Genomic DNA, 25,953 nt, shown 5'->3' with positions numbered 1-25,953 from the left:
GACGTCTAGGGAGTGTAGCTGCTGCTCCCTGCGAGACGAATGTGGCTTTGGGAAGAAGACAGGTAGGAAGATCTCCTGGTTAACATGGAAGGCTGATACCACTTTGGGGAGAAAGGCCGGATGTGGTCGCAACTGCACCTTGTCCCTGTGGAATACAGTAAATGGGGGATCTACCGTGAAGGCCCGAAGCTCGGAGACTCGTCTCGCTGATGTGATAGCCACCAGGAAAGCAGTGTTCCATGAGAGGTAGAGAAGGGAGCAAGTTGCTAACGGCTCGAATGGGGCGGACATGAGTCTGGCAAGAACCAGGTTAAGGTCCCATGTTGGGGTGGGGCAGCGTACCTGGGGGTAGAGGCGCTCTAGGCCCTTAAGGAATCTAGACACCATCGGGTGTGAGAATACCGAGTGGCCATTCTCCCCTGGGTGGAAGGTAGAGATGGCCGCCAAATGGACCCTCAAAGATGATACCGCTAGGCTCTGTTGTTTGAGAGACCAGAGCTAATCCAAGAAGTTAGGGATGGAGACCTCGGAGGGAAGGAAGTTCTGCTCCACACACCAGCACGTGAAACGCTTCCACTTGGCCAAATATGTCGCTCTAGTGGAAGGCTTCCTGCTACCCAGGAGCACCTGTTGCACTGGGGCAGAGCAACACAGCTCAGACTGGGTCAGCCACTCAGGAGCCATGCCGTGAGGTGGAGGGACTGAAGGTCTGGGTGACGCAGTTTGCCGTGGTCCTGAGTGATCAGGTCCAGGTGAAGAGGCAGCAGGACAGGGTCGGCTATGAATAGGTCTAGCAACATGGTGTACCAGTGTTGCCGAGGCCACGCTGGAGCTATCATGATTAAGCGGGCTTTGTCCCTGTGTACTTTTCAGTAGGACCCTGTGGACGAGCAGAAATGGTGGAAAAGCGTAGAGCAGGTGCGTCATCCACGGTATAAGGAAGGCGTCCGCCACTGAACCCGGTGAGAGGCCTTGAAAGGAGCAGAACATCTGGCATTTCCTGTTCCCGAATAGACAAAGAGGTCTATCCGGGAAAACCCCCACCTCCAGAAGAGCGAAAGAGTAACGTCCGGGCGAAGTGACCATTCGTGGGAAAGGAAGGATCTGCTGAGGCGATCTGCCAGCGTGTTCCAAACTCCCGGGAGAAAGGATGCGATGAGGTGTATAGAGTGGGCTATGCAAAAGTCCCAGAGTCATAAGGCCTCTTGACACAGGGGAGAAGACCTCGTGCCGCCCTGTTTGTTATATAGTGCATGCCCGTTGTGTTGTCGGTGAATACTGACACACAATGGCTCTGTAAGTGCTGTTGGAATGTCTGGCAAGTGAGGCGGACCGCTCTCAGCTCCCGGACGTTGATGTGCAGGGTCAGCTCTTGAGATGACCAAAGGCCCTGGGTGCGTAGGTGTCCGAGCTGAGCCCCCCAACCCAGGGATGATGGATCTGTTGTCAGGGACGCCGAGGGCTGGGGCGGATGGAACGGGAGCCCTGCACACACCATGGAGGGATCCAGCCACCACTCTAAGGAATCTAGGACGGTCGGGGAAATGGTGACGACCATGTTCATAGCATCCCTGGCTGGTCGGTATTGTGAGTTAAGCCACGACTGGAGGGGTCGGAGGCGCAGTCTGGCGTATTTCATTATGAATGTACAGGCCGCCATGTGGCCCAGGAGAGCGAGGCAAGTGAGTACCGAAGTCAACAGTGCCGCTCGCAGACCCTGGATGATGGCTACCATAATCTGGACTCGTGGCAGTGGTAGACAGGCTCTGGCAAGATTGGAGTCCAGGGTGGCGCCAATAAATTCTATCCTCTGAGTGGGGATCAGAGTCGATTTTTCCGCATTGATCATTGGGCCTAGATGTAGGAAAAGATCCTTGGCAATGCAGATGTGACAGAGGACTCGCGCCTCGGAGGTCCCTCGGATGAGCCAGTCGTCTAGATACGGAAACACGTGTATCCGACTGCGGCGGAGATGGGCGGTGACTACAGGCATACATTTGGTGAATACTCTTGGGGCTGTAGAGAGGCCGAACGGGAGGACCGTGAACTGAAAATATTGGCAGTTGGCCACTAACCGGAGGAATCTCCTGTGAGGTGGGTAGATGGCTATGTGGAAGTAGGTATCTTTCATGTCGAGGTCGGCATACCAGTCTCCAGGATTCAGGGATGAGATAATGGTCCCCAGGGATACCATACGGAACTTCAACTTTATCATGTATCTGTTGAGTTCCCGCAGATCGAGGATAGGTCTAAGACCTCCCTTTGCCTTGGGGATTAGGAAGTAGTGGGAGTAAAACCCTTTGCCCCATTCGTGCTCCGGTACCTCCTCTATGGCTCCTTTGGCGAGGAGCGTTTGCACCTTCTGGAGGAGGAGTTGCTCGTGAGAGGGGTCCCTGAAGAGGGACGAGGGAGGGGCGTGGAAGGGGGAGTTTGAAATAAATTGGAGGTGGTATCCAAATTCCAGCATGCGTAAGACCCAGCGATCTGATGTTAGCTGGGACCACGCAGGGAGGGAAAAGGAAAGACAGTTGGAGAAAGGAGGGGATGGATCCTTTAAAGAAACTGGTACAACGCCCTTGGGCGCACCTTCAAAAGGAAGGTTTTGGCCCTGAGGAAGGCTTGGAGGAGCCTTGGTTTTGGCCCCTTGGTTGCCCGATTGCCTTCGGCGAGTGGTTCTGCCTTGCCATCTGGTGAAGTCTTGCCTCTGCCGGGGCTGAGGGTAAGGACAGTGCGGTTGGGGCCGGAAGGGCCTGCGCTGAGTCACTGGCATGTGCATGCCTAACGAGCACATAATGACCCTGTTGTCTTTTAGGCTCTGCAGCCTAGGGTCAGTTTTATCCAAGAACAGCCCTTGGCCCTCAAAGGGAAGATCCTGAATAGTGTGTTGGAGCTCTGGGGGGAGGCCAGAGACCTGCAGCCACGAGATATGCCGCATAGTCACGCCAGAGGCCAGAGTCCTGGCAAATGAGTCCGCGGCGTCCAGCTGAGCCGCGCTTCACTGTTCCAACGACCGACACGGGCGGTAAGAAGGAAGTGGAGGGAAGCTCTTGCCACTTTCTTTCCTTCATCAAGGATCGCCGAGAACTCCTGTCGTGCATCCTGTGGAAGCAACTCCTAAAATTTGTCCGCTGCCACCCAGGTGTTATAAGTATAGCAGCTAAGGAGGGCTTGCTGATTGGACACACGGAGTTGGAGTGCCCCTGCGGAATAGACTTTGCGCCCTAGCAAGTCCATGCGTCTCGCGTCCTTTGATTTAGGGGCTGCAGCCTGCTGGTCATGGCACCCCCTCTCGTTAACCGACTGGACAACGAGGGAGCAAAGAGGAGGGTGGACATAGAGATATTCATAGCCCTTGGAAGGCACCATGTATTTATGCTCTACACCTCGCGCAGTGGGTGGGACAGAGGCCAGGGACTGCCAGATCGTATTGGCATTGGCCTGTATGGTCCTAATGAAGGGAAGAGCCACTCTAGTGGGGGCATCTATGACAAAATGTCCACCACTGGGTCCTGTACCTCAGGGACCTCCTCGGCCTGCAAGTTCATATTTTGTGCAATGTGTCTGAGGTGGTCTTGGTTGTCCCTGAGGTCGATTGGTGGAGGGCCAACAGATGAGGTTCCAGCTACAGCTTCGTCAGGGGAGGATGAAGAGGAGAGACCTGGAACAAGCGGATCTGATGATGGCTCCTCCTGGTGGATCGTCTCTGTCTCCCTGGGGAGCTGGGAGTCCTGAGGCTGGGTCAACCCTTCCTTCATAGGAGGAGGAGGAGGGCAGGTGATTGTGGCTTCCGGCAGTCGGTGTTCTGAGGTGGCCGAGCGCAATGGACCTGGGTGAGAGCCTTGGGCCTGATGGTACGCCCAAGGCATCCAGAAACCCCACTGTTGTGGTCCATGATCTTGAGGCTGAGGCTCCTAGAATAATGCAGCAGGCACGTCAGTGTCTGGGGCGTATGCACTATCCGCCTGAGAAGACATGGACGGGTGTCGGGACGGCCAGGGAGGAGCCGAGCGAGCCTGGTATGAGTCCTTTGCTCTCATTGCTGGAGATCTCCTCAGTGCCGGGGATCGGTACTGCGAGTCATATCAGTGCCGAGAACGAGACCAGGACCTGCAACCAGCGCGGTGCCAGGAGGTCGACCTGGATCTCAAAGGTCTGCGGCGGGACCAGCTTCGAGAGCCTTGGTGCCAGGAGCAGTGCCTAGAACCGGAGCAGTACCGAGAGTACCGGGCAGGACGAGAAGTGGATCTGTGCCACGAGTACGACCGGTACCGCCTAGGTGAGCGGTGCCGGGACTGCGAGCGGCATCTAGACCAGGACCGTCCATGAGACCGTGAGTAGTGCCGGGACCTGGATCAAGATCGGTGCCAGCTTTGCGATTCCAGTGAAGGAGGTCTCATAGCAGCTGGCTTCCCTCTGGAATGTAGTACCTGCACTGGCGGTGCCAGGGGTTGAGGCAGGGCAGACTCAGTCATCGCTATAAGGTCCCTGGCTGAGGAGAATGTCTCCAGTGTGGAAGGGACTGTAAGCTCAACCACAGGCCTCGGCGGGGAGCTCTCAAGGACCGGACTCGACGGCCCTCTCGGGACCAGAGTCGATGGTATCACAGTCATTGGCGCCACAGCAGGAGTAGGTGCCAGGCGGTCCGAACAAGGGTGAGTCTGCGTCAAAGGCATGGAGGAAGCGGAGGGCCTCCGATCAGGTCCCTGTGCTGGAGAAGGCCGGTGCCGAGGTGTCTTGGCGGAGCCGGTGCGGTCCGGTGCCGGAGGAGCGCTGTCAGCGCTCGGTACTGAGGACAGAGGGTTCAGGGCTGCCTCCATAAGGAGAGTCTTCAAGCGAAAGTCCCTCTCCTTTTTTGTCCGTGGCTTAAAAGCCTTACAAATGCGGCACTTATCTGAGATGTGCAATTCCCCAAGGCACTTTAGGCAAGAGTCGTGGGCATCGCTCGTGGGCATCGGCTTTTTACAGGCCGAGCACGGTTTGAACCCCAGTGAACCGGGCATGGGCACCGGCACCAGGAAGGGCTAATGCCCTAACCCCGCTAAACTAGGTACACTAACTATCTAATAAGTATAAAACTAATTACACTATAGACTAAGTCAACTATGTACAACAAGATATCGAATGAACAAGGAGAAGCTAGGGAAGTGGAGGACAGCTAAGCCGCGCTCCACTGTTCCAATGACCGACACGGGCAGTAAGAAGGAACTGAGGAGCGGTCGGGTCAGCAGGGGTATATATCCGGCGCCGTGGCAGCGCCACTCCAGGGGCAACCCTGCTGACCCACTGGGGTTGCTAGGGTAAAAATCTTCCGACGAGCGTGCAAGCGTGGCGCGCACACTTAACTGGAATGGATATGAGCAATCACTCAAAGAAGAACTTTCACTTGTGAAAATTCTAGTATCTCCACTTCCCTGTTGGGCCAGAAATACCCCAGGAAGACGCTTTCCGCTCTGGTAGTTTAACACAGCTGGGCCCAGAATGAACCCTGTCAAAGCAACAGCAAGTAGCTCAGATGCTATGGTGTAAATACCTAGGGCACTAATGCTATGAATGCCTGTAGATAGTTGTATAAATACTTGGAGGGATGATTGGCTGTGTAAGACAGAGCAGATGGCTAGTAGACTGTGTGAAAATGCCTAGAAAGGAATAAGAAAAGTTTTAAGCTTGTTTTATTAAGTACCATTTTTTTTCCATCTTCAGATTAGGTGTGATCTGAGTATAAGGTGAAAGTTTGTTCATATTTTCCTTCAACTCTGTAGTGTGGTACAGTAGACCTGTCTAGGAGAAATGGACTGCAGTTACAAAAGGGAAAGTTTAGACTGAATACCAAGAAAGAGCTTCCCAGCAGTGAGACGTGGAATCTTCTCCAGAGGGTAGAGGGCAGTGCACTAGGAAATGGGCCGTAGGCAATAATTGTGCATTGATGAAGGGGATGGACCAGATTGTCATTGGGTTTGATCCTTCCTTTGATGGCAGTGTGGAGTTTGCAAGATTTGGCTCTAAATTCTTAGGAATCCTGTCTCCAATCCTTCCGTTTGAAGAACTTTAGTGCTTAGTGCTACATGCGGCAACCATCCAGCTGGATTTTGGGAGCTCATTTTGGGAAGACCATCCGCTTACTTGACTAAATAACTTGTGTCCCACTTTGAATTCATTGGATTGCTGAACCTGCGGTTCTCTTGTCTTTTTCTGTCTTTCTTACTCCTGCTTCATGTGAAGGTTTGTACCCTGATACTGAAGCCCTTTCACTTCAGAGCACCCTCATCGGCATAATAGCAGTACTGCCAGCCCCCGGCTTTTGAAATTATGAATTGGCTTAAAAACCATGAGATTTTTTTAAAATAATTTTGGTTTTGTTTTTCTTTCTGCTTTTAAGAGTCTTTTGGGTTCATGTTTTCTTGTCTTTCTCCTCAGCCATGAGCACTAGAAACTTCCTCTCTATTTTTAATGAAAGCTGAGCTTCTCACCTAATCACATGATTCCAGGAGCTGGGTCTTTAAGGAAAACATCAGGTATCCAAGACTTGTAATAAAATCATAAAAGTTGGCAACACAAATAGAAAGAAATGAGCCTGAGCTGCAACATTCAGGCCCAGATCCACCAAAATTCAGAGCCTGGGTTTTGGCTGGGCTTACAATAAATATGGCGGGCCATTCATAGAGTTTGGATCCGCTCTTCCCCAGGACTGTTTTGCCCTGGTGCAGGTGTTGACTGGCTGGGTCACAGACTGAGATGCTACTCTGCAAGTATTAGATGCAGTGGCCATGCATGAGTGTAAGCTGAACGATGTGATTCTTAGAGTCTGACATTTCTAGCACCCCAAAGCTAGTACACACCACTGTAGTGCATTGGTCAGCTGGCATTCCAATGTATAGTGAGAAGTGATAGCCAGAGTTTCTAGGCCTGATGATTCATGAGAGATCGTACCATGAAATGTTTACTGATGCTTTGGCTTTTTTTTTTTTTTTTTTTTGGGGGGGGGAGGGGGAAATGCGGGGGTGTCTAATCCATTTACCAGTCAGGCCAGAATGCTTTCAGCACCACAGTCTCTCCTGGCATCTGGGGCTTTGGTTTGGGGTCAGTTCTAGTACTCTGGTTTGTGTACACATGCCTGGTTGACATTTGCACCCAATGAGATGCGTTTGTATTGTCTCCACTTCACGTGTGCCCTGTCTAGATGCTGAGGTTTTGTTCACTGTAATGGAATTTCTCCAGTCAATGGGATTTGCATTGTTGATTGTCTAGTGCATACGAAAGCTTAAAGCTTGTTGTTCTAGGGTGGGAGTTTGAAAGGTAGCCATTGACCATAGCGCCTCTATGCCTTAGTTTAGCCCTCTGTATATTGGAGATACTGGCCTTTCTTTGAGGTGTGTTGTGAAAATGTTGGCTTAATTTTCAGAAGTGCCCAATCATTGTGGAAGCCTTCATTTTTGGGTCCCAGCTTGAAACACGCAGGACTTCATTGGCATTGTCAATTTCACGGTCATAGGATTTTAGAAAATCATAAATTCCATTATTTCAATCTGAAATTTCAGGGTGGTGTAATTGTCGGGGTCCTGACCCAAAAAGAAGTTGGGGGGAGGCAGGGGGCGCAAGGTGATCCTTGCTTCTGCTGTCAGAGCTGGGTGCCAGAGAGTGGCAGCTGCTGACTGGGAGCCCAGTTCTGAAGGCAGAGCTGCCAACAGCCACAGCGCAGAAGGATGGCCTGGTATGGTATTGCTAGCCTAACTTCTGTGCTCCTGCCTTCAGAGCTGGGCCATTGGTCAGCAGCCACTGCTTTCTGGCCACCCAGCTATGAATGCAGTGCAGCAGTAAGAGTGGCAATACTGCAGCACCCCTAAAATAACCTTGTGACCCCCTGAAACTCCTTTTTGGGTCACGACCCCCAATTTGAGGAACTCGGATATCCCCCATGAAATCTGTATAGAACATGATAAAAGCACACAAAAGACCAGATTTCACAGTCCGTGATATGTTTTTCGTGGCCATGAATTTAGTAGAGAATCAACAGCCCTTGAAATTCTGATCATAGTCAGTTTAACATCCTTACAATTAGATGTGTATATCATTTTTGAACAGCTTGGCACCATTATGTGTCTCATCATATCCTATAGCTGAGAGTTCCACAGATTTAACACATGGGAACAACATTTCCTTCTTTCTTATTAGATTTCTGTCCTTTGATTCTGCCTCCCAAGCTCAGAAAACATGGAGCAGCTCAGGGGGTGTTTTGAAAAAGATTTGAACATGAAGAATTAATAGACGGGACTCTTCGTCTTTTAAAGTACTTACAAATCTTACCTAAAGACCTCTGTGAGGCAGGTGTTCTCTGTAGTAGAGCTGGGTCCAGGCTCCACAGTCAGACGTCTGGATCCAGGTTTCCCCACAAGCTCCTCGTTATACAGCTGAGGAAAATGAACCACGAAGAACATGTCCAAAAGTCTAGGTAGCCAGTGTCAGAGGTGGGACTAGATCTCAGGACTTCCTCCCTTCCCACCCCCCCCTGTTAGATAAAGACTATGGCTTTAACCCAGCCTCATGGATTGTAACCCCTTTGTTGTGCCTTCTTCCCTTCCAGTATTACACTTCACCTGAAGATTTCCTGCCCATCATCTCCTGCGTTTAACTACTCCCGAAACCCTCTCTGCGCTGTGCCCCAGGTGAAGATAGAGATGGAGTCGGACTATGAAGACAGTGACACAGAAAAGCACCCTCGGGACATGGGCAGCGAGACCACGCTGTAGTCCCACACTGCCCTTCCTTTGTGATGATATATAAATAAGAAAATTGGGCATATTTTTCTATGTGACAGACTAAGGAGCTCATAGGTCCCCGGGACCCATTTCTCCATTAGCTTTTAGCAGAATAAATTAGAACTGCTGTGGAATTGCACCCCATTCAGTTGGGCCAAGAAACCACCACCAGCTTCAGAGCAATGCCAGGAATGTGGAAATGGTACTTTGACTCTGGTCCCTGCAGTAATAGGGGACATTAGACCCTAGGCGGTTGCTCCCATTTCAGTGAAGACTGTGAAGCTAGCAGGGCCACCTTCCTTCAGCATCTGGACCCTGACATCACCAGCATTGGAGAGTCGCACCCTTTCCAGTGCAAGCTTCAACTCCACCGTTCTTTTGTAGTCTGTCCCTATTAGCGTTAGTTGGCCCAGGGGGCATTCACAGATAAGATGAGCACCACTCTACCCAGTTTGAGTAGTAATCTGTGACATTCCATTGGGGGAGGATTTTAGGACTGTAAACTGTAATTTATTGTATGTTTTACACACCATATGCAGCAAACAATGCACACCCCAGAAAAGTATACAAAACAGGGCTAAGAAAAATTCCCTTTTTGGGAAGTTATGGAATGTTTCGAATCAAAGTGGAAAATGTCCCTGGCTGCTGTTTAAAAATAGAGCCATAGCCCTTTAAAACTGCCTCTGTCCTGCAGGAAGGGAGGGTGTTTTCTATAGGAACTCTGTATTACCCAGTGGCATTCACGCTCTGGGGCTAGGAGCAATTTTAAAAGGGTTAGACTTGTAAAAAGCGAAACTCAGTCACTTCCCACCCTCCCATACTAACCCCTCTCTCTCTCTGCTCAAGTTATAATGATACTGTTCTAAGACGACTTAGTCCATGTAATGCCTATTGTTAATGGAGAAACTTGTAAGAGGTTGACACACACACAAGCCAGCCCTTGTCCAGGCCAGTCAGGCTGAACTAGAAAGTCCTGCAGGTAACCATTACAGGGGCGACGGCAATGACTGCCTAGCTTTTACTTGGCAGCATGTTCTACACCAGCAAGGACCATCCATTTTTGTTCAACCTAGCCACATACAAATAACTGTCTGGAAGGTAAGAAGCACTTATGGGCTGTGAAACGTTTGGTTAATCCCAGGGTTAGAGATGGAAGAGCCCTAACTGATCTAATCCATCCCCTTCCAGTACAGGCCTTATCTAAACAGGAGTGGAGAAATCTACAGCCTGTGGTATTTTTATGATACATGCTAGAGCCAGCTAGACAATAGAACTTCCTGCTCTGACAGCACAGGCCCCTGCCACTGGAGCAAAAGAGGGATTCTCTGTTAGAACAAGTCCTGTGACAATTGAGCGGTTATGATTCCATACACTAGCCAGACGGTAGCAACAGCAGTACTGCTGGGAAGTGACTTACATGCCCTTCTCAGTTAACATTAATTCCTCATTAAAAAATTGTTAGCTGTCAGATTGGATTGCTGGCCTTCCCCCTCCACTAGGTTACAGCTCAGTTAACTGTGGGGATGAAACCTAAGGACTTGTGTTGGAATTAGAAGGTTCCATAACTTGGGTGAAAGGAAAATGTCTGCTACTTGGCCTCCATGTAAGTGAAAAGTAGGGTGGTGCAAACTGTGTCTAAAGAGGGCAGTGATAAAACTGGCACAACTAGACATGTATGTATAACAGTTGGATTGATATACTTCCCAGTTTATTCAGGGAAGGAAGGCTACTGGGCTCAAAAGTTTTCTGCAGCTATAGATTTTAGTGGAACTTCATACTAATCTCATTCTTGGTTAAGTCAGATGACTTGAAACATTTGTGTTTTTTTAATTCAAATCATAAGGTGCAGCCTTTGGCAGTAGTCCCTTGAGTGCTGGTTACAGATAAGAAATGGCTTCCCTTGGAAAAAAATTTAAGAGCCAGTTCTACTTTTGATTTTCGGCCTCCCCCCCATGCTTTCAAAAACATTAAGAGGCAGGAAATTCAGTTCAGTTATGTAAATTCAAAATAACCTCAGTCTGTATTTGCACCAGAGTTTAGTACACAACACTTTAGCTTGTATCTTTATACAAACACCTCAACCCTTCAAGTAGGGCATCTTCCTTACCATCACTTTTGCCAGCCCTCGTTTCCTCTACAATTGCCCCTCTTGTAAACATGGCTCTTGCACATAACTGCCACATGGTGTGAGCCTGCTTTGAACTGACTTTTAGATGTCTATTTCAGATGAGAGTGGGTCTGCTCTCAAAGGCCTGGTACTAGTTAATCCTTTCAAACTGGCAGCTGGATGCACTGTTGCAATGGTTAATGTGTTACTGTACCTACTCACTCATTATTGCACTTCTCAGAAAGGAAAGCAACATAAAGAACCTGTCCTGAGGGTTTTGTTGACTAATACTTGATTCTTTAGTTTTTAGAAAAAAATGCAATTGTAAGCTAAGTTCAGAAAGAAATGGAAAAAAATCAGCCATTTAAGATTGCTGCAAAGAGCAAGCCCTCAGTGCTTTGTCATCAATTCCACCTGCGTGCACCTTTAAGAGGAGGCTTCAAGGTTTTTTAAGGATAGAAGAGCCCTGTTTCTGACAAAGTCCACTCTACAGGGGGGTCTGGAATGCTGGTTAAATATTGCAAGTGCTTTGAACCTTAGAATGAAAGAGATGCTGGTTCTTTGTAAATATTTAAGAGAAGTCAAACAAAAGAAAACTTGAATTCAGTTTTCTATTTATAGTATTTTCTAGCTTGAGAACCCAACAAGACTGTTTTTGAATGTGAGATTAATAAAACAGTATTACTCCAGTTGACAGTTAAGTGAGAGACAATTTTTACATGTTAAGGTAAAAGCCATTTGAACTTGAAGGTGGTTCTGTATATTTTTTAGTTTATTTTGTATCAGTCTTGTCTGTGGTAGCTAAAGCATGATAGGCTTACAATCTTAATTACTTTTTAAAAGGTTAATCTACTTTATGCAATATGTCCGTTCAGTTTCAGTGTACAAAGCACATTGAAAAGGCTTTGCTAACTCAGCTAAGTGGTCATGTAGCACACAAATATGCTTGACTTTTAAATCAAGGAAGCTCTGAAATACAGTATCAGTTTTAATTAAATCCATGCCGTGTTCAATGTCACAGGCTGTTTACAATTTTTGGTATATGCAAAGTGATTGGAAGGGTACCAGACTTGCAGCCTACTTGCTACTACATACAGTAGCTATTTTACATTTCATTAACAATCCAATAAATCATTAAATTCTCTTCACTTTATAGTGTGTTTATGATACAAACCTAAATCTTAACTTCCAGGATTTCACTCTCATCAAAATGCATCCCTCCTGTACAACAACCTGCTAAGACCAGTCTAGTGGAGAAGGTGGTGAAATCCAGGTAACACTTATATGACTAATGGTGTTCTTGGACCTAGCAGCACAGTAGTTTGCAGCAGACAAGCTTTCAATTCTTGGAGGCTCTCGCAGCTCCAGCAGGTAAGGCAGCAAGTGATTTTTTTCTTTTTTGCTCATAATAAAGGTCTCTCTTCCTCTTAGAGATTTGGCAGCAGGAGCAGGTTTTGTTTCAAACTACCTTCCAGGGCATTTGAGGCTTTGCCTTCAGAAGAAACATGACTTGCTGTAGAGGGAAGTGTCTAGAAAGAAATGTAAATCCAATCATCTTCATCCTAGTTAATATGGAACTGCAGTCCACTACAGATGGTAAGAAACTTTAAAAGTCCCTTTTCTACTGATAGCATTAAAGAAGCTATTCTACAAATTTTGGTGCAACACTCAGATAAGCAGCAGAAATGAATTTAAACTACAATTCACTTCTGCTGCTACAGCAGCTCCAACTACAGCTGACGTACTCTGAAATAAAAGTTGGAAGCTATCACCTTAAAAAAAATCTGAATGCATACCACACAAAGCAGTCTGCTTCTTTGACAAAAGTGGAAGCGAGTTATTGCAATCAAGTCTGACTGGTCCAGAACAGACAACCAAACCATTTGGTGTAATGGCTGTCTCTGACCAGAAACAAAGTGAAGTGATTTAGCTGTGTGGAAAAAAGCTATCCCAGCTTTTTTTAGGAAGTTGATACACCAAAACAGTAATGAGTTTAAAAGTAGCTTTTGAGTAATACCAGACCAGAAGTTATCCAAGGCAACTATATACAGATCGAATGCCCTGCGCCAATTTAACTGGCAGGCTATATGTTCAAGAACCTAACATCTGGGCTGTTACTAACCCATCCTAATGATTCTGAAACCAAGCAATTATTTTTTCAATAATTTTTTAATCGAAGTTAGCCTAGGTTATTCACTAAGCATTTTCAGGCCTCACACTGTAGTGTAAAATATCACATCCAATGCAGAGCCAACAGCCACCTCTGTTCTTTGGCTAAAGAAAAATAAATAGAGTTGCATTGTGCCTCAGTACTGAATATTGGACTAGCTACACACAAATAGCTGGGAGAACTGTTTAGCTTTCAACCTATCTGTGCTTATAAGATGTCTTAGCAGGATTCAATGTTACCTAGATTTGAACAAGTAGTTAACAGCTTTTCCATATAAGTCTAAGTCCATTTTTAAAACCTGTGTAACTTTTTTGGTAGAAAAATAATTTTAGCTCCACACCTGATATATTATTTTGCACCCTCAACAATGCTAGCAAACAATCCTGTAAATGTGGTCAAATTTCAGGATCTATGAAAGTACTTTACCTTGAAAATCATTATTCTTTCACTGTGGAATGATACTTTTTCCAACTTGCTAGCTTCACATATCCTGTGTACTATAAATTCCTGTATAAGCAACACTGTCATATCAAAATCACTTGCAGCTGATTTTCTCCATCCTGCAAGATTTAGACTTCTCAGAATGTAACTAGTTTAAATATTAAAAAACCCAACTTCACTGGGAATCATTACAAACTAAACAGATGGAGTGACCCAGGTATTTAGATGCTTAAAGCCTTTGTATACAAATGATTGTATACTTATGCTTTAAATAAATATCTACTGACTTCAAAGTCTCATTGAATGCACCTCTCTACAATAAATAAAAATATTGCATTTCTATCGGCCTGTTTTTGGAGTTGATTTGGAACGTTTTTTTGAAAGTTATAAGTCCACCATTAAACAGTTAAGGCTTCAAGCTCTTTAGATTTCAGCAGTTTCTTTGCGGCAATAATTGTATTCTTCATCAGCATAGCAACTGTCATGGGCCCAACTCCCCCAGGGACTGGAGTGATGTAACTGGCTTTCTTCTTTACTCCTGCAAGAAGGAAAGTTAGAATTAAGAATGGTGCATCACACTTTAGAAAAGGCTTTCAAAACCTGGGTCCTCCTGAGAAGCTGCACTAACAAGCAGAAATACTGACAAGTCATAACAGGCTAAATTGAAATGCAAAAATCTGTTAACTAATGTGTAATCTAGTTCTTAGTGAACTAGGTTTGAATCTCAGCAGAGTAATTCAAAACTAGCAAAGACCATCTGTAAAAGTCCCATGCACCGTTTTGTGTAGATCTAAGAGGAGTTTAAAACAGTCTGAACATGTGCTGTCTCCTGCCTTTTCTGGGACAGGGCACTGGCAGCATTAAGCTTTAATACCTAAACCTAACATTACATACAACTCTTCAAAAGACAGTTAGGTTGCATGATCAAAGCATGTAATAAGGTATCTAAACTCAAAGGCAGAGCAAGTCATCACAAGGTGGCAATCCTGCATACTATCAGGTGAAGCATTGAGAAAGGTTTCTTTGTGCAGCTGTGAAAATGGTGTTAGATCAAGTGACTGAAAAGTGCAGATGTTTATGGCATGTCAATTGCCCTGTAGTCCAGGGTTTAACTATGGTGTAACAGGAAGCATCGTTCCCAAAGTATTTCTCAAGTATGGTATGAGATGAGATTCACAATCTGCCCTACAATGTAGGAAAGAGAACTTCTCCATGTCAGTCTAAATCAGTTCAGTCATATAAGTGGGGTTTCTCTGCTCTTCTAAATACTTAAGACATTTAATACTCTTAAAGCAATAGATACAAAAACAGCCTCTGTACCTTCAAAATCCACATCTCCAACTAGTTTTGACTTGGCAGTAACAGGATCCTGCACTCTGTTTATCCCAACATCAATAACCGCTGCTCCTTCTTTAATCATATCAGCTGTGATCAGATTAGGAATACCTGAAATTTAAAAACCACCAACCAATTACACCATGTTGAGCTGCTACTGAATAAAATTCAGTTGTAAAACTAGTCAATAAGCCCACTGTAAAGAGACAGAAAACCAGAGTCTCAAAACTAAAATGTAAGTATGTCCATCCAAACCATCATACATTACCATTAGAAGCATTTTACAAGACAGCTTGTTATTCTACTCCATTTTATGGATTATGATCAACAGCTTGATTTGTTTTAAAAAGTCCCTTATGTCCAAGTTTACACAGAATTATGGGTAAGTAATTTTCAAGAGGAAAAAATGTAAGTAGTAGGAAAAAGTTACATTTACTCCAAAAGAGCTGTCAAGTAGTTTAGAACCAAAATATTTTCTTTTTAAAAAATTAAGCATTTCCAAGAACTCAATTTCAATTAAGTTTATATAACCAGTTCTTCTGTAGTGGTACATGTTTGCTTTGTGTTAGTACAAGAGTGTGCCAAAGTCATCAAGTGAATGTAATAAGAACACTATCAAGGGGAAGAAGTGAAATTATTGGGAAAATTCTCAGTTTCAGTGACAGAAGGCACTCCTGCAGAGCATGTAGCAGCCATAGCTATCAGTGCCAGAAATGTGGGTAAATAGCAGCTGATGGGGTGGGGCCATGCTTATCAGGTTCTACCAGACATTTAAGATGGCCAGTTACATAAATTTTATGTAACTCAAAAGTCACATGTATCCCTAAGAAGAAATAGTTCATTCTTTAGTGACTGCAATTTGGTTTCAGTAACACTGCCATTGAATGACCTCTGAGACACAGCATTTGGTTTTCCTGATGCACACATTTTTAATGTAGATCTGTAATGTGACATCTTAAAATTGACTGTTTCAGTCCTTTTATGCTTTCACCTTTTTCAGTCCCTTGCTGATGGCCCCATACTAAGAGTGGGCTGCCACTACATGTATGGTTCCATGACTAAGCAGAGATCCATCGAAGCTCCTCTGCACATGTACTGTTCATGACACTGCACTAGACAAAGGAGACGAGATGAGCAGGGACACAGGTCCCACAACTGAGCTATTCCTGGATCTAACCAGATGGCATAAGCTACTGCATGATACATAACAGAACATTAGAACTGCATCTGAACCTGACTCTTCAGCATCAACCACTCACATGCTATAATAAAATAGGTCCCTAGCCATAAGGATTTCCAAATACAATTTCACAATGTCATGGTGCTGCCCTTTTACTCAGATACAGCTGGGAACAGGCAAGTCATTTATCAGAGAATGATTCTTCCATGTTCACTTAAAAATTAACAAGCTGGGTTGGCTCCAACAGCTCTGCTATATAGGAGATCAGAAGAGGGTCCCCAAACTGCTGCAACTCAAGCCAGCAGTCATCTGGGGTCCCCTCACTCAAACAACTCCCTCTGGCTGCTCCTTGCACAACCACTCCATGCTGCTGCAAGTGCCATCCAGCCTCACAGAGCACAGACTGCACATGCAACATGGGGGACACTGCACCAAGACCTGAAGACATCCTCAGTATACTGATTCCTATATAAAGCAGCATCATTACAGCAAGTTTCTCCCTTGTGGGAATCTTGCCTTTAGTGCAAAGAGTTTAATGGTCTTACCTGCAGCTGCTACCACAATATCAGCCAAAATCGTGTGTTGCTTGAGCTGTTCCTTAGGAGTGTAGCGATGTGATATTGTTACTGTTGCGTCACCTGCAAGATTAGTCATAATGAGCATTTACTCAGGTTTTGACATGAAAAATTCTAGATCATAAGTTCAGTGTGTGGATCACAACCACCGGTTTTCCCATATTAAGTGGGCTGGGGACAAGGTCCTCTTACTGAACAACTGATAAAGGGGGGAAAATCACTTCACATCAATAAACTTGAGTGCCGTGTGTTTACCCTTACAAGTGCCATGAGATCTTTAGCCACAAATTGGCATGGCCTGCAGTACATACCACCACCTCTACTGCAATGATGAGCAGTGATCCAGAAATCAGGAAACTATTGATCCGTATTATGTTCTACAGCACTTGTTCTTTTCTGTGTCTCCCCTCTTAGTGACCCATTGTAACTAGCCTGCAAACTCTCACAAGAACAGAGCTGTTACCTCCAGGGCGCTCATGTCTGCCGTCAGTATGCAGCAACATTGCAATGGGCATTCCAACATTCTTTGATCTGCCAGCCACTACTACATTCTTCCCCAGGGTTGGAATTCCTATGGGATTGGAAAAGTTAAAACTCATTCAACTTTAAACTGCAAAGGAGATGAAAAGCACTTAAAATGTTGCTCGTATGACCCCTACCAGTTCTCTTGATGATTTCCCACACACCCCAAGGTGTAGCTGGCAGCATCGAATATTGGTCCAGACACATGCGCCCCACATTCACCACATGAAAGCCATCAACATCTTTTTCTGGGATCACAGCATTGCAGATCTTTCGCTCATCAATATGCTCTGAAAAAAGCATCAACATTAGGGTCCAGCCAACTCCATTTAATCAGCTGAAAATGTAATTAGCTGAGAATGATCACTTTTGCCTCTCCTGAATTACACTGTACATTCTTCCACACATCTCCAGGTAGCAGAAAACCATGAGCCTATTCTAAAGCATGATAGCAAACTTGAGGCTAACCATGTAACCCAACTATCAGATATTCACGTGTAAATATTTCTACTGCAATCTCAAGTGGCTATATTAGCCCTACAGCTACATGAATTTGACAGGCTTTCCATAGTTCCTTGAATACAAGCAGGGAATTAACCATAGGGACTTCAAATTTACCCTTGTGCATTCAATATTTGTTCAATGAAAGTGAAAATATCCCTTTAAATTTGGAGATGGTATTTTTAGACCACCTAGATTGCAGTTGTGTATACAATGCAGTCCCAACAAACAGCCACTACTCCAGAAAGGTGAAAACAGATCTAACCTACGCCCATGTCAACTATATGCACAAATTCAACTGCTACTACAAAGGAAGTCAAACCAAATTTTCTTCATTGAACAGCATCATGGCAGAATGCCATTTCCTTCATATGCTTCACACACAAGAGCCACGGAAGCAGCAATGTCACAGCAGGTTCAGGGCAGAACAATACTGTAACTTGATCCCTCACCGCACACAAGACATTTGAAAGTCTTGTAGGTAAAGGTGCAAACACAGTGAGCTTGTCTTCACTCGAGGTGGGTCCAGGGAGAGAAAAGAGAGAAAAAGTGTTGACTGGAGAATACCCTGCCCTTGATTTGGGAGGTCTTCACTAAACCCGCTAAATCAACACCCACTGCATGGATCTCCCAGTAGTGAAGACAAGCCCAGTAAGAGCTCCTCAAAATCCCACCAACTCACCAGGTAGGGGAAGCTGCACTAACAGGCCATCCACATTGGTGTCATCATTTAGCTTGCTAATCAAATCAAGCAGCTCCTCTTCAGTGATGGAGGCTGGCTTCAGGATTGTTTCACTGCTGATTCCTACAGAGTAATTTTAAACACCACATTATTGGAGAGGGTCAAATGTAGATTAAGTCTGGAAATGAACATTCTTAATTCATGCTGATTTTTACACTACAGAAATCATCTCTATTGACAAGTTAAAAGTCTCAATCTTTCATTAACAGATATTACATACCATGGACTTAAATATCTTATATTCAAATAAGAAGATGCAAACCACAATGCTCCTCCTTGGTCTATCATTCAGATGAAGATGAAGCACTGCATTCAGGGCTGTACCTCAACGTTAGATGAAAGCAGACAGACCGCACCGGAAGATGTGGTGGGTTCACTAGGGCTACTACTAGGCTAAATGGATAAAAGTGTATATGGGCAGCAAGCTGAAAATTGTGTATCCTCATCCAGCATATGAGAAGCCCAACTTAAATTGGGGTCTTAAATTAGTTAAAGATACTCATTGTTAAGTGTCCTATTAGTTAGGGCACAAAGACAGGAGTGCAAGAACCTACCTACATCAGCAGCTGCTTTGGTTTTGTTAAGTACATAGGAGTGACTTGCAGGATTTTCTCCAACTAGAACCACACTGAGATGGGGTCTCTTGTTACCAGCTGCTACCCATTGTTCAACCTCATGTCGGGCTTCCTGTCTGATCTGCTGAGCCAGTTTTCTTCCAGAAATTATGACTGCATCATTTCTGAAAAAAATAAGAAAATGTTATCTAAGCAGGGAACCTTTTTTAAAAACATTCAATCCACAATGAATTTTCTACCCAAGCTTCACCCCAATGTTTTAGTCAAGAAAAGAATCTAATGTAGGTCATTACTAATGTAGGTGCTGTTGTACTGAGTTAGACCTATGCACAAATATTATATTCCATATATAACATTTGTATAAAACCCATTTCAATTGGCCAATACAAGAATCAATTCTGCTTAGCTAGATATCCTGTTTAGTAGCAGCAAAGGTGGAAGACGATAGATTTTTCTGAGGAAAATCACATGATGCATACCCAAGCCAATAAATTAAATTCCATTCTGCAATTTTGCTGTGAGAAGCAATGAACTTTGAAGACCATTCCTAGGCCAGTTTGTTTTATATTTGCTGACAGTTCATGTAATACGAGAAAGTTCATGGATTGCTCTCTCCTGGAAAGCCATGCTCCTGTCATGCTTTTGTCCAGTGTACATTTTAAGTTAGCAATCAAGCAAATAAAATTCATATAGCTAAATAATCCTTTTCATTCCCCGAACACAAATGACTTAATTTCACTTTAGCACAGTTTTCATTATAACCAAAATTCTTTTAAACAAAATTTCACTACAGCCAAGTTCTACGGAATCATTTTTAATTCTTCAATTTAACACTTAGATCTTTTAAAGTGGATAATTTGCACAAGCTAAAATTCAAGTCCATATTAATTCCCTGTCAAAAACCACATTTACAATAATGTACATAACTATGCAGATTTATCATTTGCCCTTTACTCAGATTTCATATTCCTTTACTAACCATTTTCCACTGAAGTTTATTGTTTTACCAGAATAATATCTTAGATACATATATTAAAATTTGTTGCCAACAAATATTCTTAGGCTTGTTTTTAATTCTCTAATATGCAAGTACTGCTGCAAAAACTAACATCAGTGTCATGAGTACAGCTTTATAAACAGGCTACTGACATTTGATCAATATATGAAATTTTGCTGAAGCAGAGAGAATAAAATACAAGTGTTTATCTTTGACATTTGAGTCATTAAAAAAGCCCCCTACATACATTCCTGGTCTATATTGGTATCAGGAATACATAACTATTGCCAATGCATTCCAGGAAACTGGATAACCACACAGTAGGGAAAGCTGACAGAAATACTACTAGCCCAAGGGGTTACACAGCTGCCAATTTACATTAACTGAAAGGCTACACACCAACTTCCTTTACATCTGAACTTCAGGAAATGTATTAATATCACAGCTTGAACAAAACGCACTCACACTTACCAAGAGCAAAACTTACAAAATATCAGTTTTGTTCCTGCTAGACGTTATTATGGCCCGCAGCAGGAACAAGGAGTGGTGATACTGAGTTTTTCATTAAGTGGCAACTATAATTAGGGCCCTATCAAACTCACCTCCATTATGGTCAACTTCACAGCTATAGGATCTGAAAAATTGGTAAAGTTCATGTTTTTAGGTGTTGTAACCATGGGGGTCCTGACCCAAAAGGGGATGCGGGGGGGGGGAGGATTGCAAACCTGTTGTAAAGGGGTCATGGGATTGCCACCCTCACTTCTCTGCTGCCTTCAGAGTTGACAGAATGAGGATGAGAGGGTGCAGAGCTATCTGCAGCCATGAGAGATACCCAAGAGCAGCTCTGCATGGAAAGAGCAAGTCCCGTCCTGCCTCAGCCATGCCTGGACTACAGCTAGGAGTCCGCTTTGCTAGGGCACTCCCAGCAGCACAGGGAAGATTGGACACAACTCCACAAGTCTCCTCCAGCTGCAAGAACCTCTGGGGCTGCTGCCCAGTCCTAGAGCGTACTGCAGTAGAGGGAGGCACCTGGAGGTGGGTCTAGTCTCCCCCACCCCCCCAAGCAGCTGTGCAGGGGATGGACAAGTCCTGTCATGCCCCAGCCAGAGCTAGGAGCTCTTTCCTTGGGCTCTCCTAGGAACAAGGGGACATCGGATTCATAGAAAGGGCTTATTTCACAGTCCGTGATGTGTTTTTCACAGCCATGAAATTGGTAGGCCCTGACTACAACTCTTGGCCAGTGCTCATGAAGCAATGTGAACACTGCTTGATGCCCAGGCCCTGGGGAGGGATCCAAACAGGAAACTTGTCCAAATTGCGTAACTCTACAAGTCATTCTGACTGGTCTAATACATCAGCATCACATGCAAATGATGTGCAATACTGTGGTCAAATACTTGTCTGCCTCACAGCTGGGCAAAAAATCCACAAAGGAAAAGTGTATCAAGCCTCTTACAAGAGGAATTCAAATTCAAGCTTCAGATACTATATTAAACTAGCTTTAAGCTAAATCATTTTAAACATCATTTTAAGAGAATCAATTAAATTTGCTGTTTCAAGAACTGCTTTAGGCTGCTTTCCAAAATTATTCACCATGTAGCTCTAAATTTAGTCAAGTACTTTACATTCAGATAGCCAAAATAGTCCACAAATTTGATTTCTAGAGCTGATCTCTTACCATCTAGGAAGGAAAGTCATTGCTCAAATAGATTAGGCTAGCATTGTCAAAAAGGAGGAAATCTCAAAGGATCTCCTAATTTGCATTACTGACTGTCTGATATCAAACTTTCCCCTTTCAACAGAAGTTGTCAGAGCACTTCAAACATGCATTAAAAAACTAACACATACATACACACCAGACATCATAATCCATTTTTCTAGATTGCTGAACAAAGATTTAAGTGACTTTCCCCTCAAAGTCATACTCCAAGTCCTGCCCTCCACTCCCCTTGTTTTAACCAAATGACAATCCTGTCTCCTTTGAAGGTACAATCCCAGGCCTGGAGCTTTAGCCATGGGGCCGTCTCTCTCAGAGCCTCAATGAGAGAAAGTAGGCTAGTGGAACCACCAAACAGATTGTGTCTGGTCAAAGGGAGTTCAAGGCAGAAATTGATGCCTACACAAATGTAACCCTAAGGAGACTACCTAGATTCCTGGGGCTCTGTGTGCTGGTTGATCAGGGAGGGGCACGCTGTCCCTAGTAAGGAGGGGAAGCCAGTCTGCTCCACAACCAACAGAGAGTGAGAAACTCTTCCCAGGGAGTTCAGGAGAGGGAGAAGTCATTTTGGAGCAATCTGGACTAGCTACCCAGGGAAAGGGCAGGAGTGGCTGTGTGGGGAGCTAGTGAGTACCCCAGGCCTGCATACAGGGCTCCCCCTGAGAACTGGCCTCTGGGGACCTGAAAGCAAGATCCCTTAGCTCGAGCCTTTCCAGCTCCAAAGTGACTTCCAGTTTGTAGAACTTTCTTGGGGAAACTTCCCCCAGCCAAGCTGAACTAGCCTTCCAGCTCCCTAGGTGAGATCAGTCACCACATGGGCAGCTCTGCTCTGGCTGCTAGTCCAAGGCTGATGCCTGTTGAGTGTATGTGAGCACTGGGGTGGGAGACTAAAGTTTAGGATTTTAGTATAGTTTTGTAATCTCCACCTTCAGCCTTTCATGGTAAGGAAAAATCCTGGCACCAGAAGCAGCCTGACTCCTGCAAGAAGAGGATGCCTGCCAGCAGTATCATCAGCCCTCTGCAGTGACTGAGGAGTCCAGAGCCATCTCAGAATCGGAGGATCATTCACAGTTGTTTGTGAGTGCACCATCTTTTAGTTAGCTAGTCAGGGAAATTGTTTGGGAGACCCCTTACTCCCTGAACTGCATCCTTAACCAGAGGGTAAGGATTTGGGAATTTTGCTAACCTGCTGCCTGTTAAATCTGTGGAGGGACTTATCACCTTATCCCACTTGAGAGTCTCTTGGGCTGTACTGAACCTAGTCAGCCATATTGTTCCCTGCTGCACAGAAGATATCATGGTCACAGGTCATCAAGGGCACCTATAAAACACATGTACCAACAGAAAACTAATCTGATATTTGCAGTATCGGATCACATGATGGGAAATTCATAGGTATTACCAGCATGGGCACCAGTAACCCTGAGAATAGTGTTTTACCCTGTTATATTTATCTTCTGTTTAATATAATTACTGTGTTACAATATATTGTATGTGTTTGTCTTATTTCTTGGAAGTATCCAACTATCTGACAAGTAAGTGGGGGTTACCCTGTGATTAGAATTTTTTCCCCCCAAACTGCCGTGGTGACCCTGACATGAAGGTGCAAGCAGGGTGGAGACACCGCTAAATAAATTCACGTGGGAAGAAAAAAGCTGTACCCTGCTGAGTGGCAGGATCCAGAAGAACCCAAGCACATCTATCAAAACCCATAAGGAGATTAGTTCTAAAGAAGGTAACTGGGTGGATGAGGGCACTACACAAAGTAGCTTTGGGTGTGAACATTTCTGTAGGACAATCTGTACTCTAACACACTGCTGCCTCAACACATTATTTGGAGATTTTAAGTGTTTCTTTTGGGGCACAAACCTCATTTAAATAATTGGATTATCCATCTGTCCAGTAAATGTATTGTGAAATTAATTTATACCTCGCTGACAATCCCCAAAAGCAATCACCTAAGGAAGTCAAGATAATTTTTTAGGTACTACCAAATGTAATTGAGATTATTCCCTCTAACAGGGAAATGAGCCTACTGGCACCATTTCAAATGCTAAATGCTTTAACCACAGGGCTAAATACTGATTAATATCACTCGAACAGTAAGACACGAAATGAGTTTTGAGAAGTGCAGCAAGCTGTCTTCTACTATAAACAGAAGTTCATAAAAGAATAAGTTCTGGTCAGAGCTGCAACGTAATCCTTGCCAGAGAGTCTACAGGAATGCCAAGGCAAAACCTTGGCAACAGCTTTTCATTACATAACTCCATGACTAGGCTTGAGCAAAAGGGGGAGGGCAGGGTACAGGAGCAAGAAGAGAGATGACTAGATGTAAGAGGTGCACAGGAGCCCCAGCCCCTCCCCAAAAAATTTTTTACCCCCTGATCTGATGTCAGTCTATGTAACTGCAATCAGTGGAATAGATTTCAGATTCACATTATAAGACCAGAACATAGCTCCATACCTATTGGAAGGAGCATTAACCTCCCTCCCCTCTCCAATGCCCCTCCAAGAGAGTCAAGCTCTGAGATATATCAAAGAGCCTAAGGGTGAAGAAAAGTTGGAAATACTCCTTTAAAAGTCTGAAAAACACAAATTAGGCACTTTGCTTCTTGAGCAAGCCAGAAACAATTTTAATACACCTGAGACAACACCATTTCACTGGAAGGCAGTTTTGCCAAGTTACAGCACATAGTCACAATTTTCTGTGTGAGTTCCTGAAAGGGGAGGAGCAGTGGAAAGATCTCAAAGCTAGATTGACGCAAGTACTGTAGCATAATGTATTTCCTGAGTGATAATGGAAACCACAGAAAAAGAAAGGAGGGCAAAAATACATTTCTTGCTACTGGGAAATGAAGGAACATTCAGAGCTGGGAAACAGTTTGAAGAGTAAGAAATGTTTGGCTCCCCCTCACACACCAAGAATTTAATTAATACATACCATTTTACTTAAAATATACAATTCATTCACATTTGCAAAATGCTACTTTCCTATCACAAGTGATTTTTTGACAACCAAGTTAAGATTTCTCATCAGCATGAGAGCAGGTGAGATTTGTATGTCTGGGCATGAAAATTTTCATGGCTGTACTAATTAATTCTAATAACTCTGTAGGGTGGACAATTAAAACTGTATCATGAATTAGGTTCTCAGATTTGCAAACAAATTTGAATTGTCTAAAGAGCCTCCCTTTCTGGCAGAATGGTCGTTGGCCTGAAAGAAAAGTGCTTATGATGATTTGTAAGGAGAATTCTCCCCACTCCTTTTAGATTTTTCCTTGGCACTAAATTACTCTTCAGCCCCAGAAAATGTATTCTCTCCCCTCCACACATAATTACATTTAACTCAATTACACCTGTGCCCCAACCATCACCATACCAGGAGTGTTACAAGGTAGTGGTGGATCCAATTACAGAGGGAGACCAGAAGGGCAGCTGGTGCTTTGCAGGCAGCAAGGTCAGGCTGTGCCCTGGATCTTGAGTATTAGAAGCAGCTGTTCCATGCAAGCACAGAATAGGATTTCATCAGCCTGCAGATCTGCTACCTGCCACTGGGAGTGCTCAACCAAAGCAAACTGGCCAACAGCGCAGAAGATCCCATTCATTTCAGCAATACTGTACTTTACGGGCAACACAAATGTACAACAGCAAACCCTGGGTTTCAATTTGGGTAAATACAAGTCTTAGCCTGACAGAAAGATTCACAATGTTTGGGGTTTAGCATCCCCCTCCCATGCATCTAGTATCTGCCTCTGACACCGCTTTCCAGTGTTTGGGGTTTCATCACCACTGTACCCACTGTCTGCCCAAGATGGGGGTTGCGAGCCCCCATGATAACTGCATGGTTCAGACTTCTCAGTGTGTTGACTTTGCTCCCTGATTCATTCAGCATCTACCTTGGACAGGGCTTCAGTATTTGTGGTTAGATCCCAATATATCCACCATCTGCCTGGGATGGGGATGGCCAGTTTGTTTTTGCCCCTGGCTGGGTGGCTCCGTGGTCTCTCCGCCCAGAGTCAGTTTTTCCTCATTGCTTTTTCAATGGAAAATTGTGTCACTTCTCAGACACCAAAGAGATCACTCCTCCACCTCACCCCCATCTGCCCCTCAACACCCTGGCTGCACAGTAGCACCTCTCTGGGCTTTACAGTGCCAGTTACCCGTCTAATTCAGAGCTCCCCAGCCCACATCACATGATCTCCAAGCAGGTCCCTTTCTTCACCTCAAAGGGACCCCCCCACCCCCCTTGCAAAGGGACATCTCCACACCTCCATCCCCAAACAGACCCCCAGGACTACCATGCCCCATCCAACTGCTCCCCGCCCCCTGACAGGACCC

General features: G+C 44.8%; 2 protein-coding genes across 2 annotated transcripts in view; one reads left to right on the top strand and one right to left on the bottom strand.

Annotated features, from left to right (window-relative positions):
* Positions 1-8,649, top strand: part of SLC4A5 (solute carrier family 4 member 5) — a 123,192-nt gene extending 114,543 nt beyond the window's left edge. The window contains exon 26 of the mRNA XM_075062728.1: positions 8,579-8,649. The gene's annotated coding sequence lies outside the window, so the exon portion shown is untranslated. The remainder of the gene's footprint in view (positions 1-8,578) is intronic.
* Positions 8,650-11,835: 3,186 nt separating this feature from the next.
* MTHFD2 (methylenetetrahydrofolate dehydrogenase (NADP+ dependent) 2, methenyltetrahydrofolate cyclohydrolase) overlaps positions 11,836-25,953 on the bottom strand; it is a 14,685-nt gene continuing 567 nt past the window's right edge. The window contains exons 2-8 of the mRNA XM_032774175.2: positions 18,881-19,065; positions 18,267-18,389; positions 17,221-17,373; positions 17,025-17,132; positions 16,532-16,624; positions 14,792-14,917; positions 11,836-14,009 (exon numbers count right to left, since the gene is read on the bottom strand). Coding sequence (XP_032630066.1) covers positions 13,870-14,009; positions 14,792-14,917; positions 16,532-16,624; positions 17,025-17,132; positions 17,221-17,373; positions 18,267-18,389; positions 18,881-19,065 — 928 coding nt within the window. The 3' untranslated portion in view covers positions 11,836-13,869. The remainder of the gene's footprint in view (positions 14,010-14,791; positions 14,918-16,531; positions 16,625-17,024; positions 17,133-17,220; positions 17,374-18,266; positions 18,390-18,880; positions 19,066-25,953) is intronic.

The sequence above is a fragment of the Chelonoidis abingdonii genome, chromosome 2, assembly GCF_003597395.2.
Source record: "Chelonoidis abingdonii isolate Lonesome George chromosome 2, CheloAbing_2.0, whole genome shotgun sequence".
NCBI classification, from domain to species: domain Eukaryota; kingdom Metazoa; phylum Chordata; order Testudines; family Testudinidae; genus Chelonoidis; species Chelonoidis abingdonii.
The sequence above is the reverse complement of the archived record's forward strand: the minus strand, read 5'-3'. Positions and strand labels throughout refer to the sequence as shown.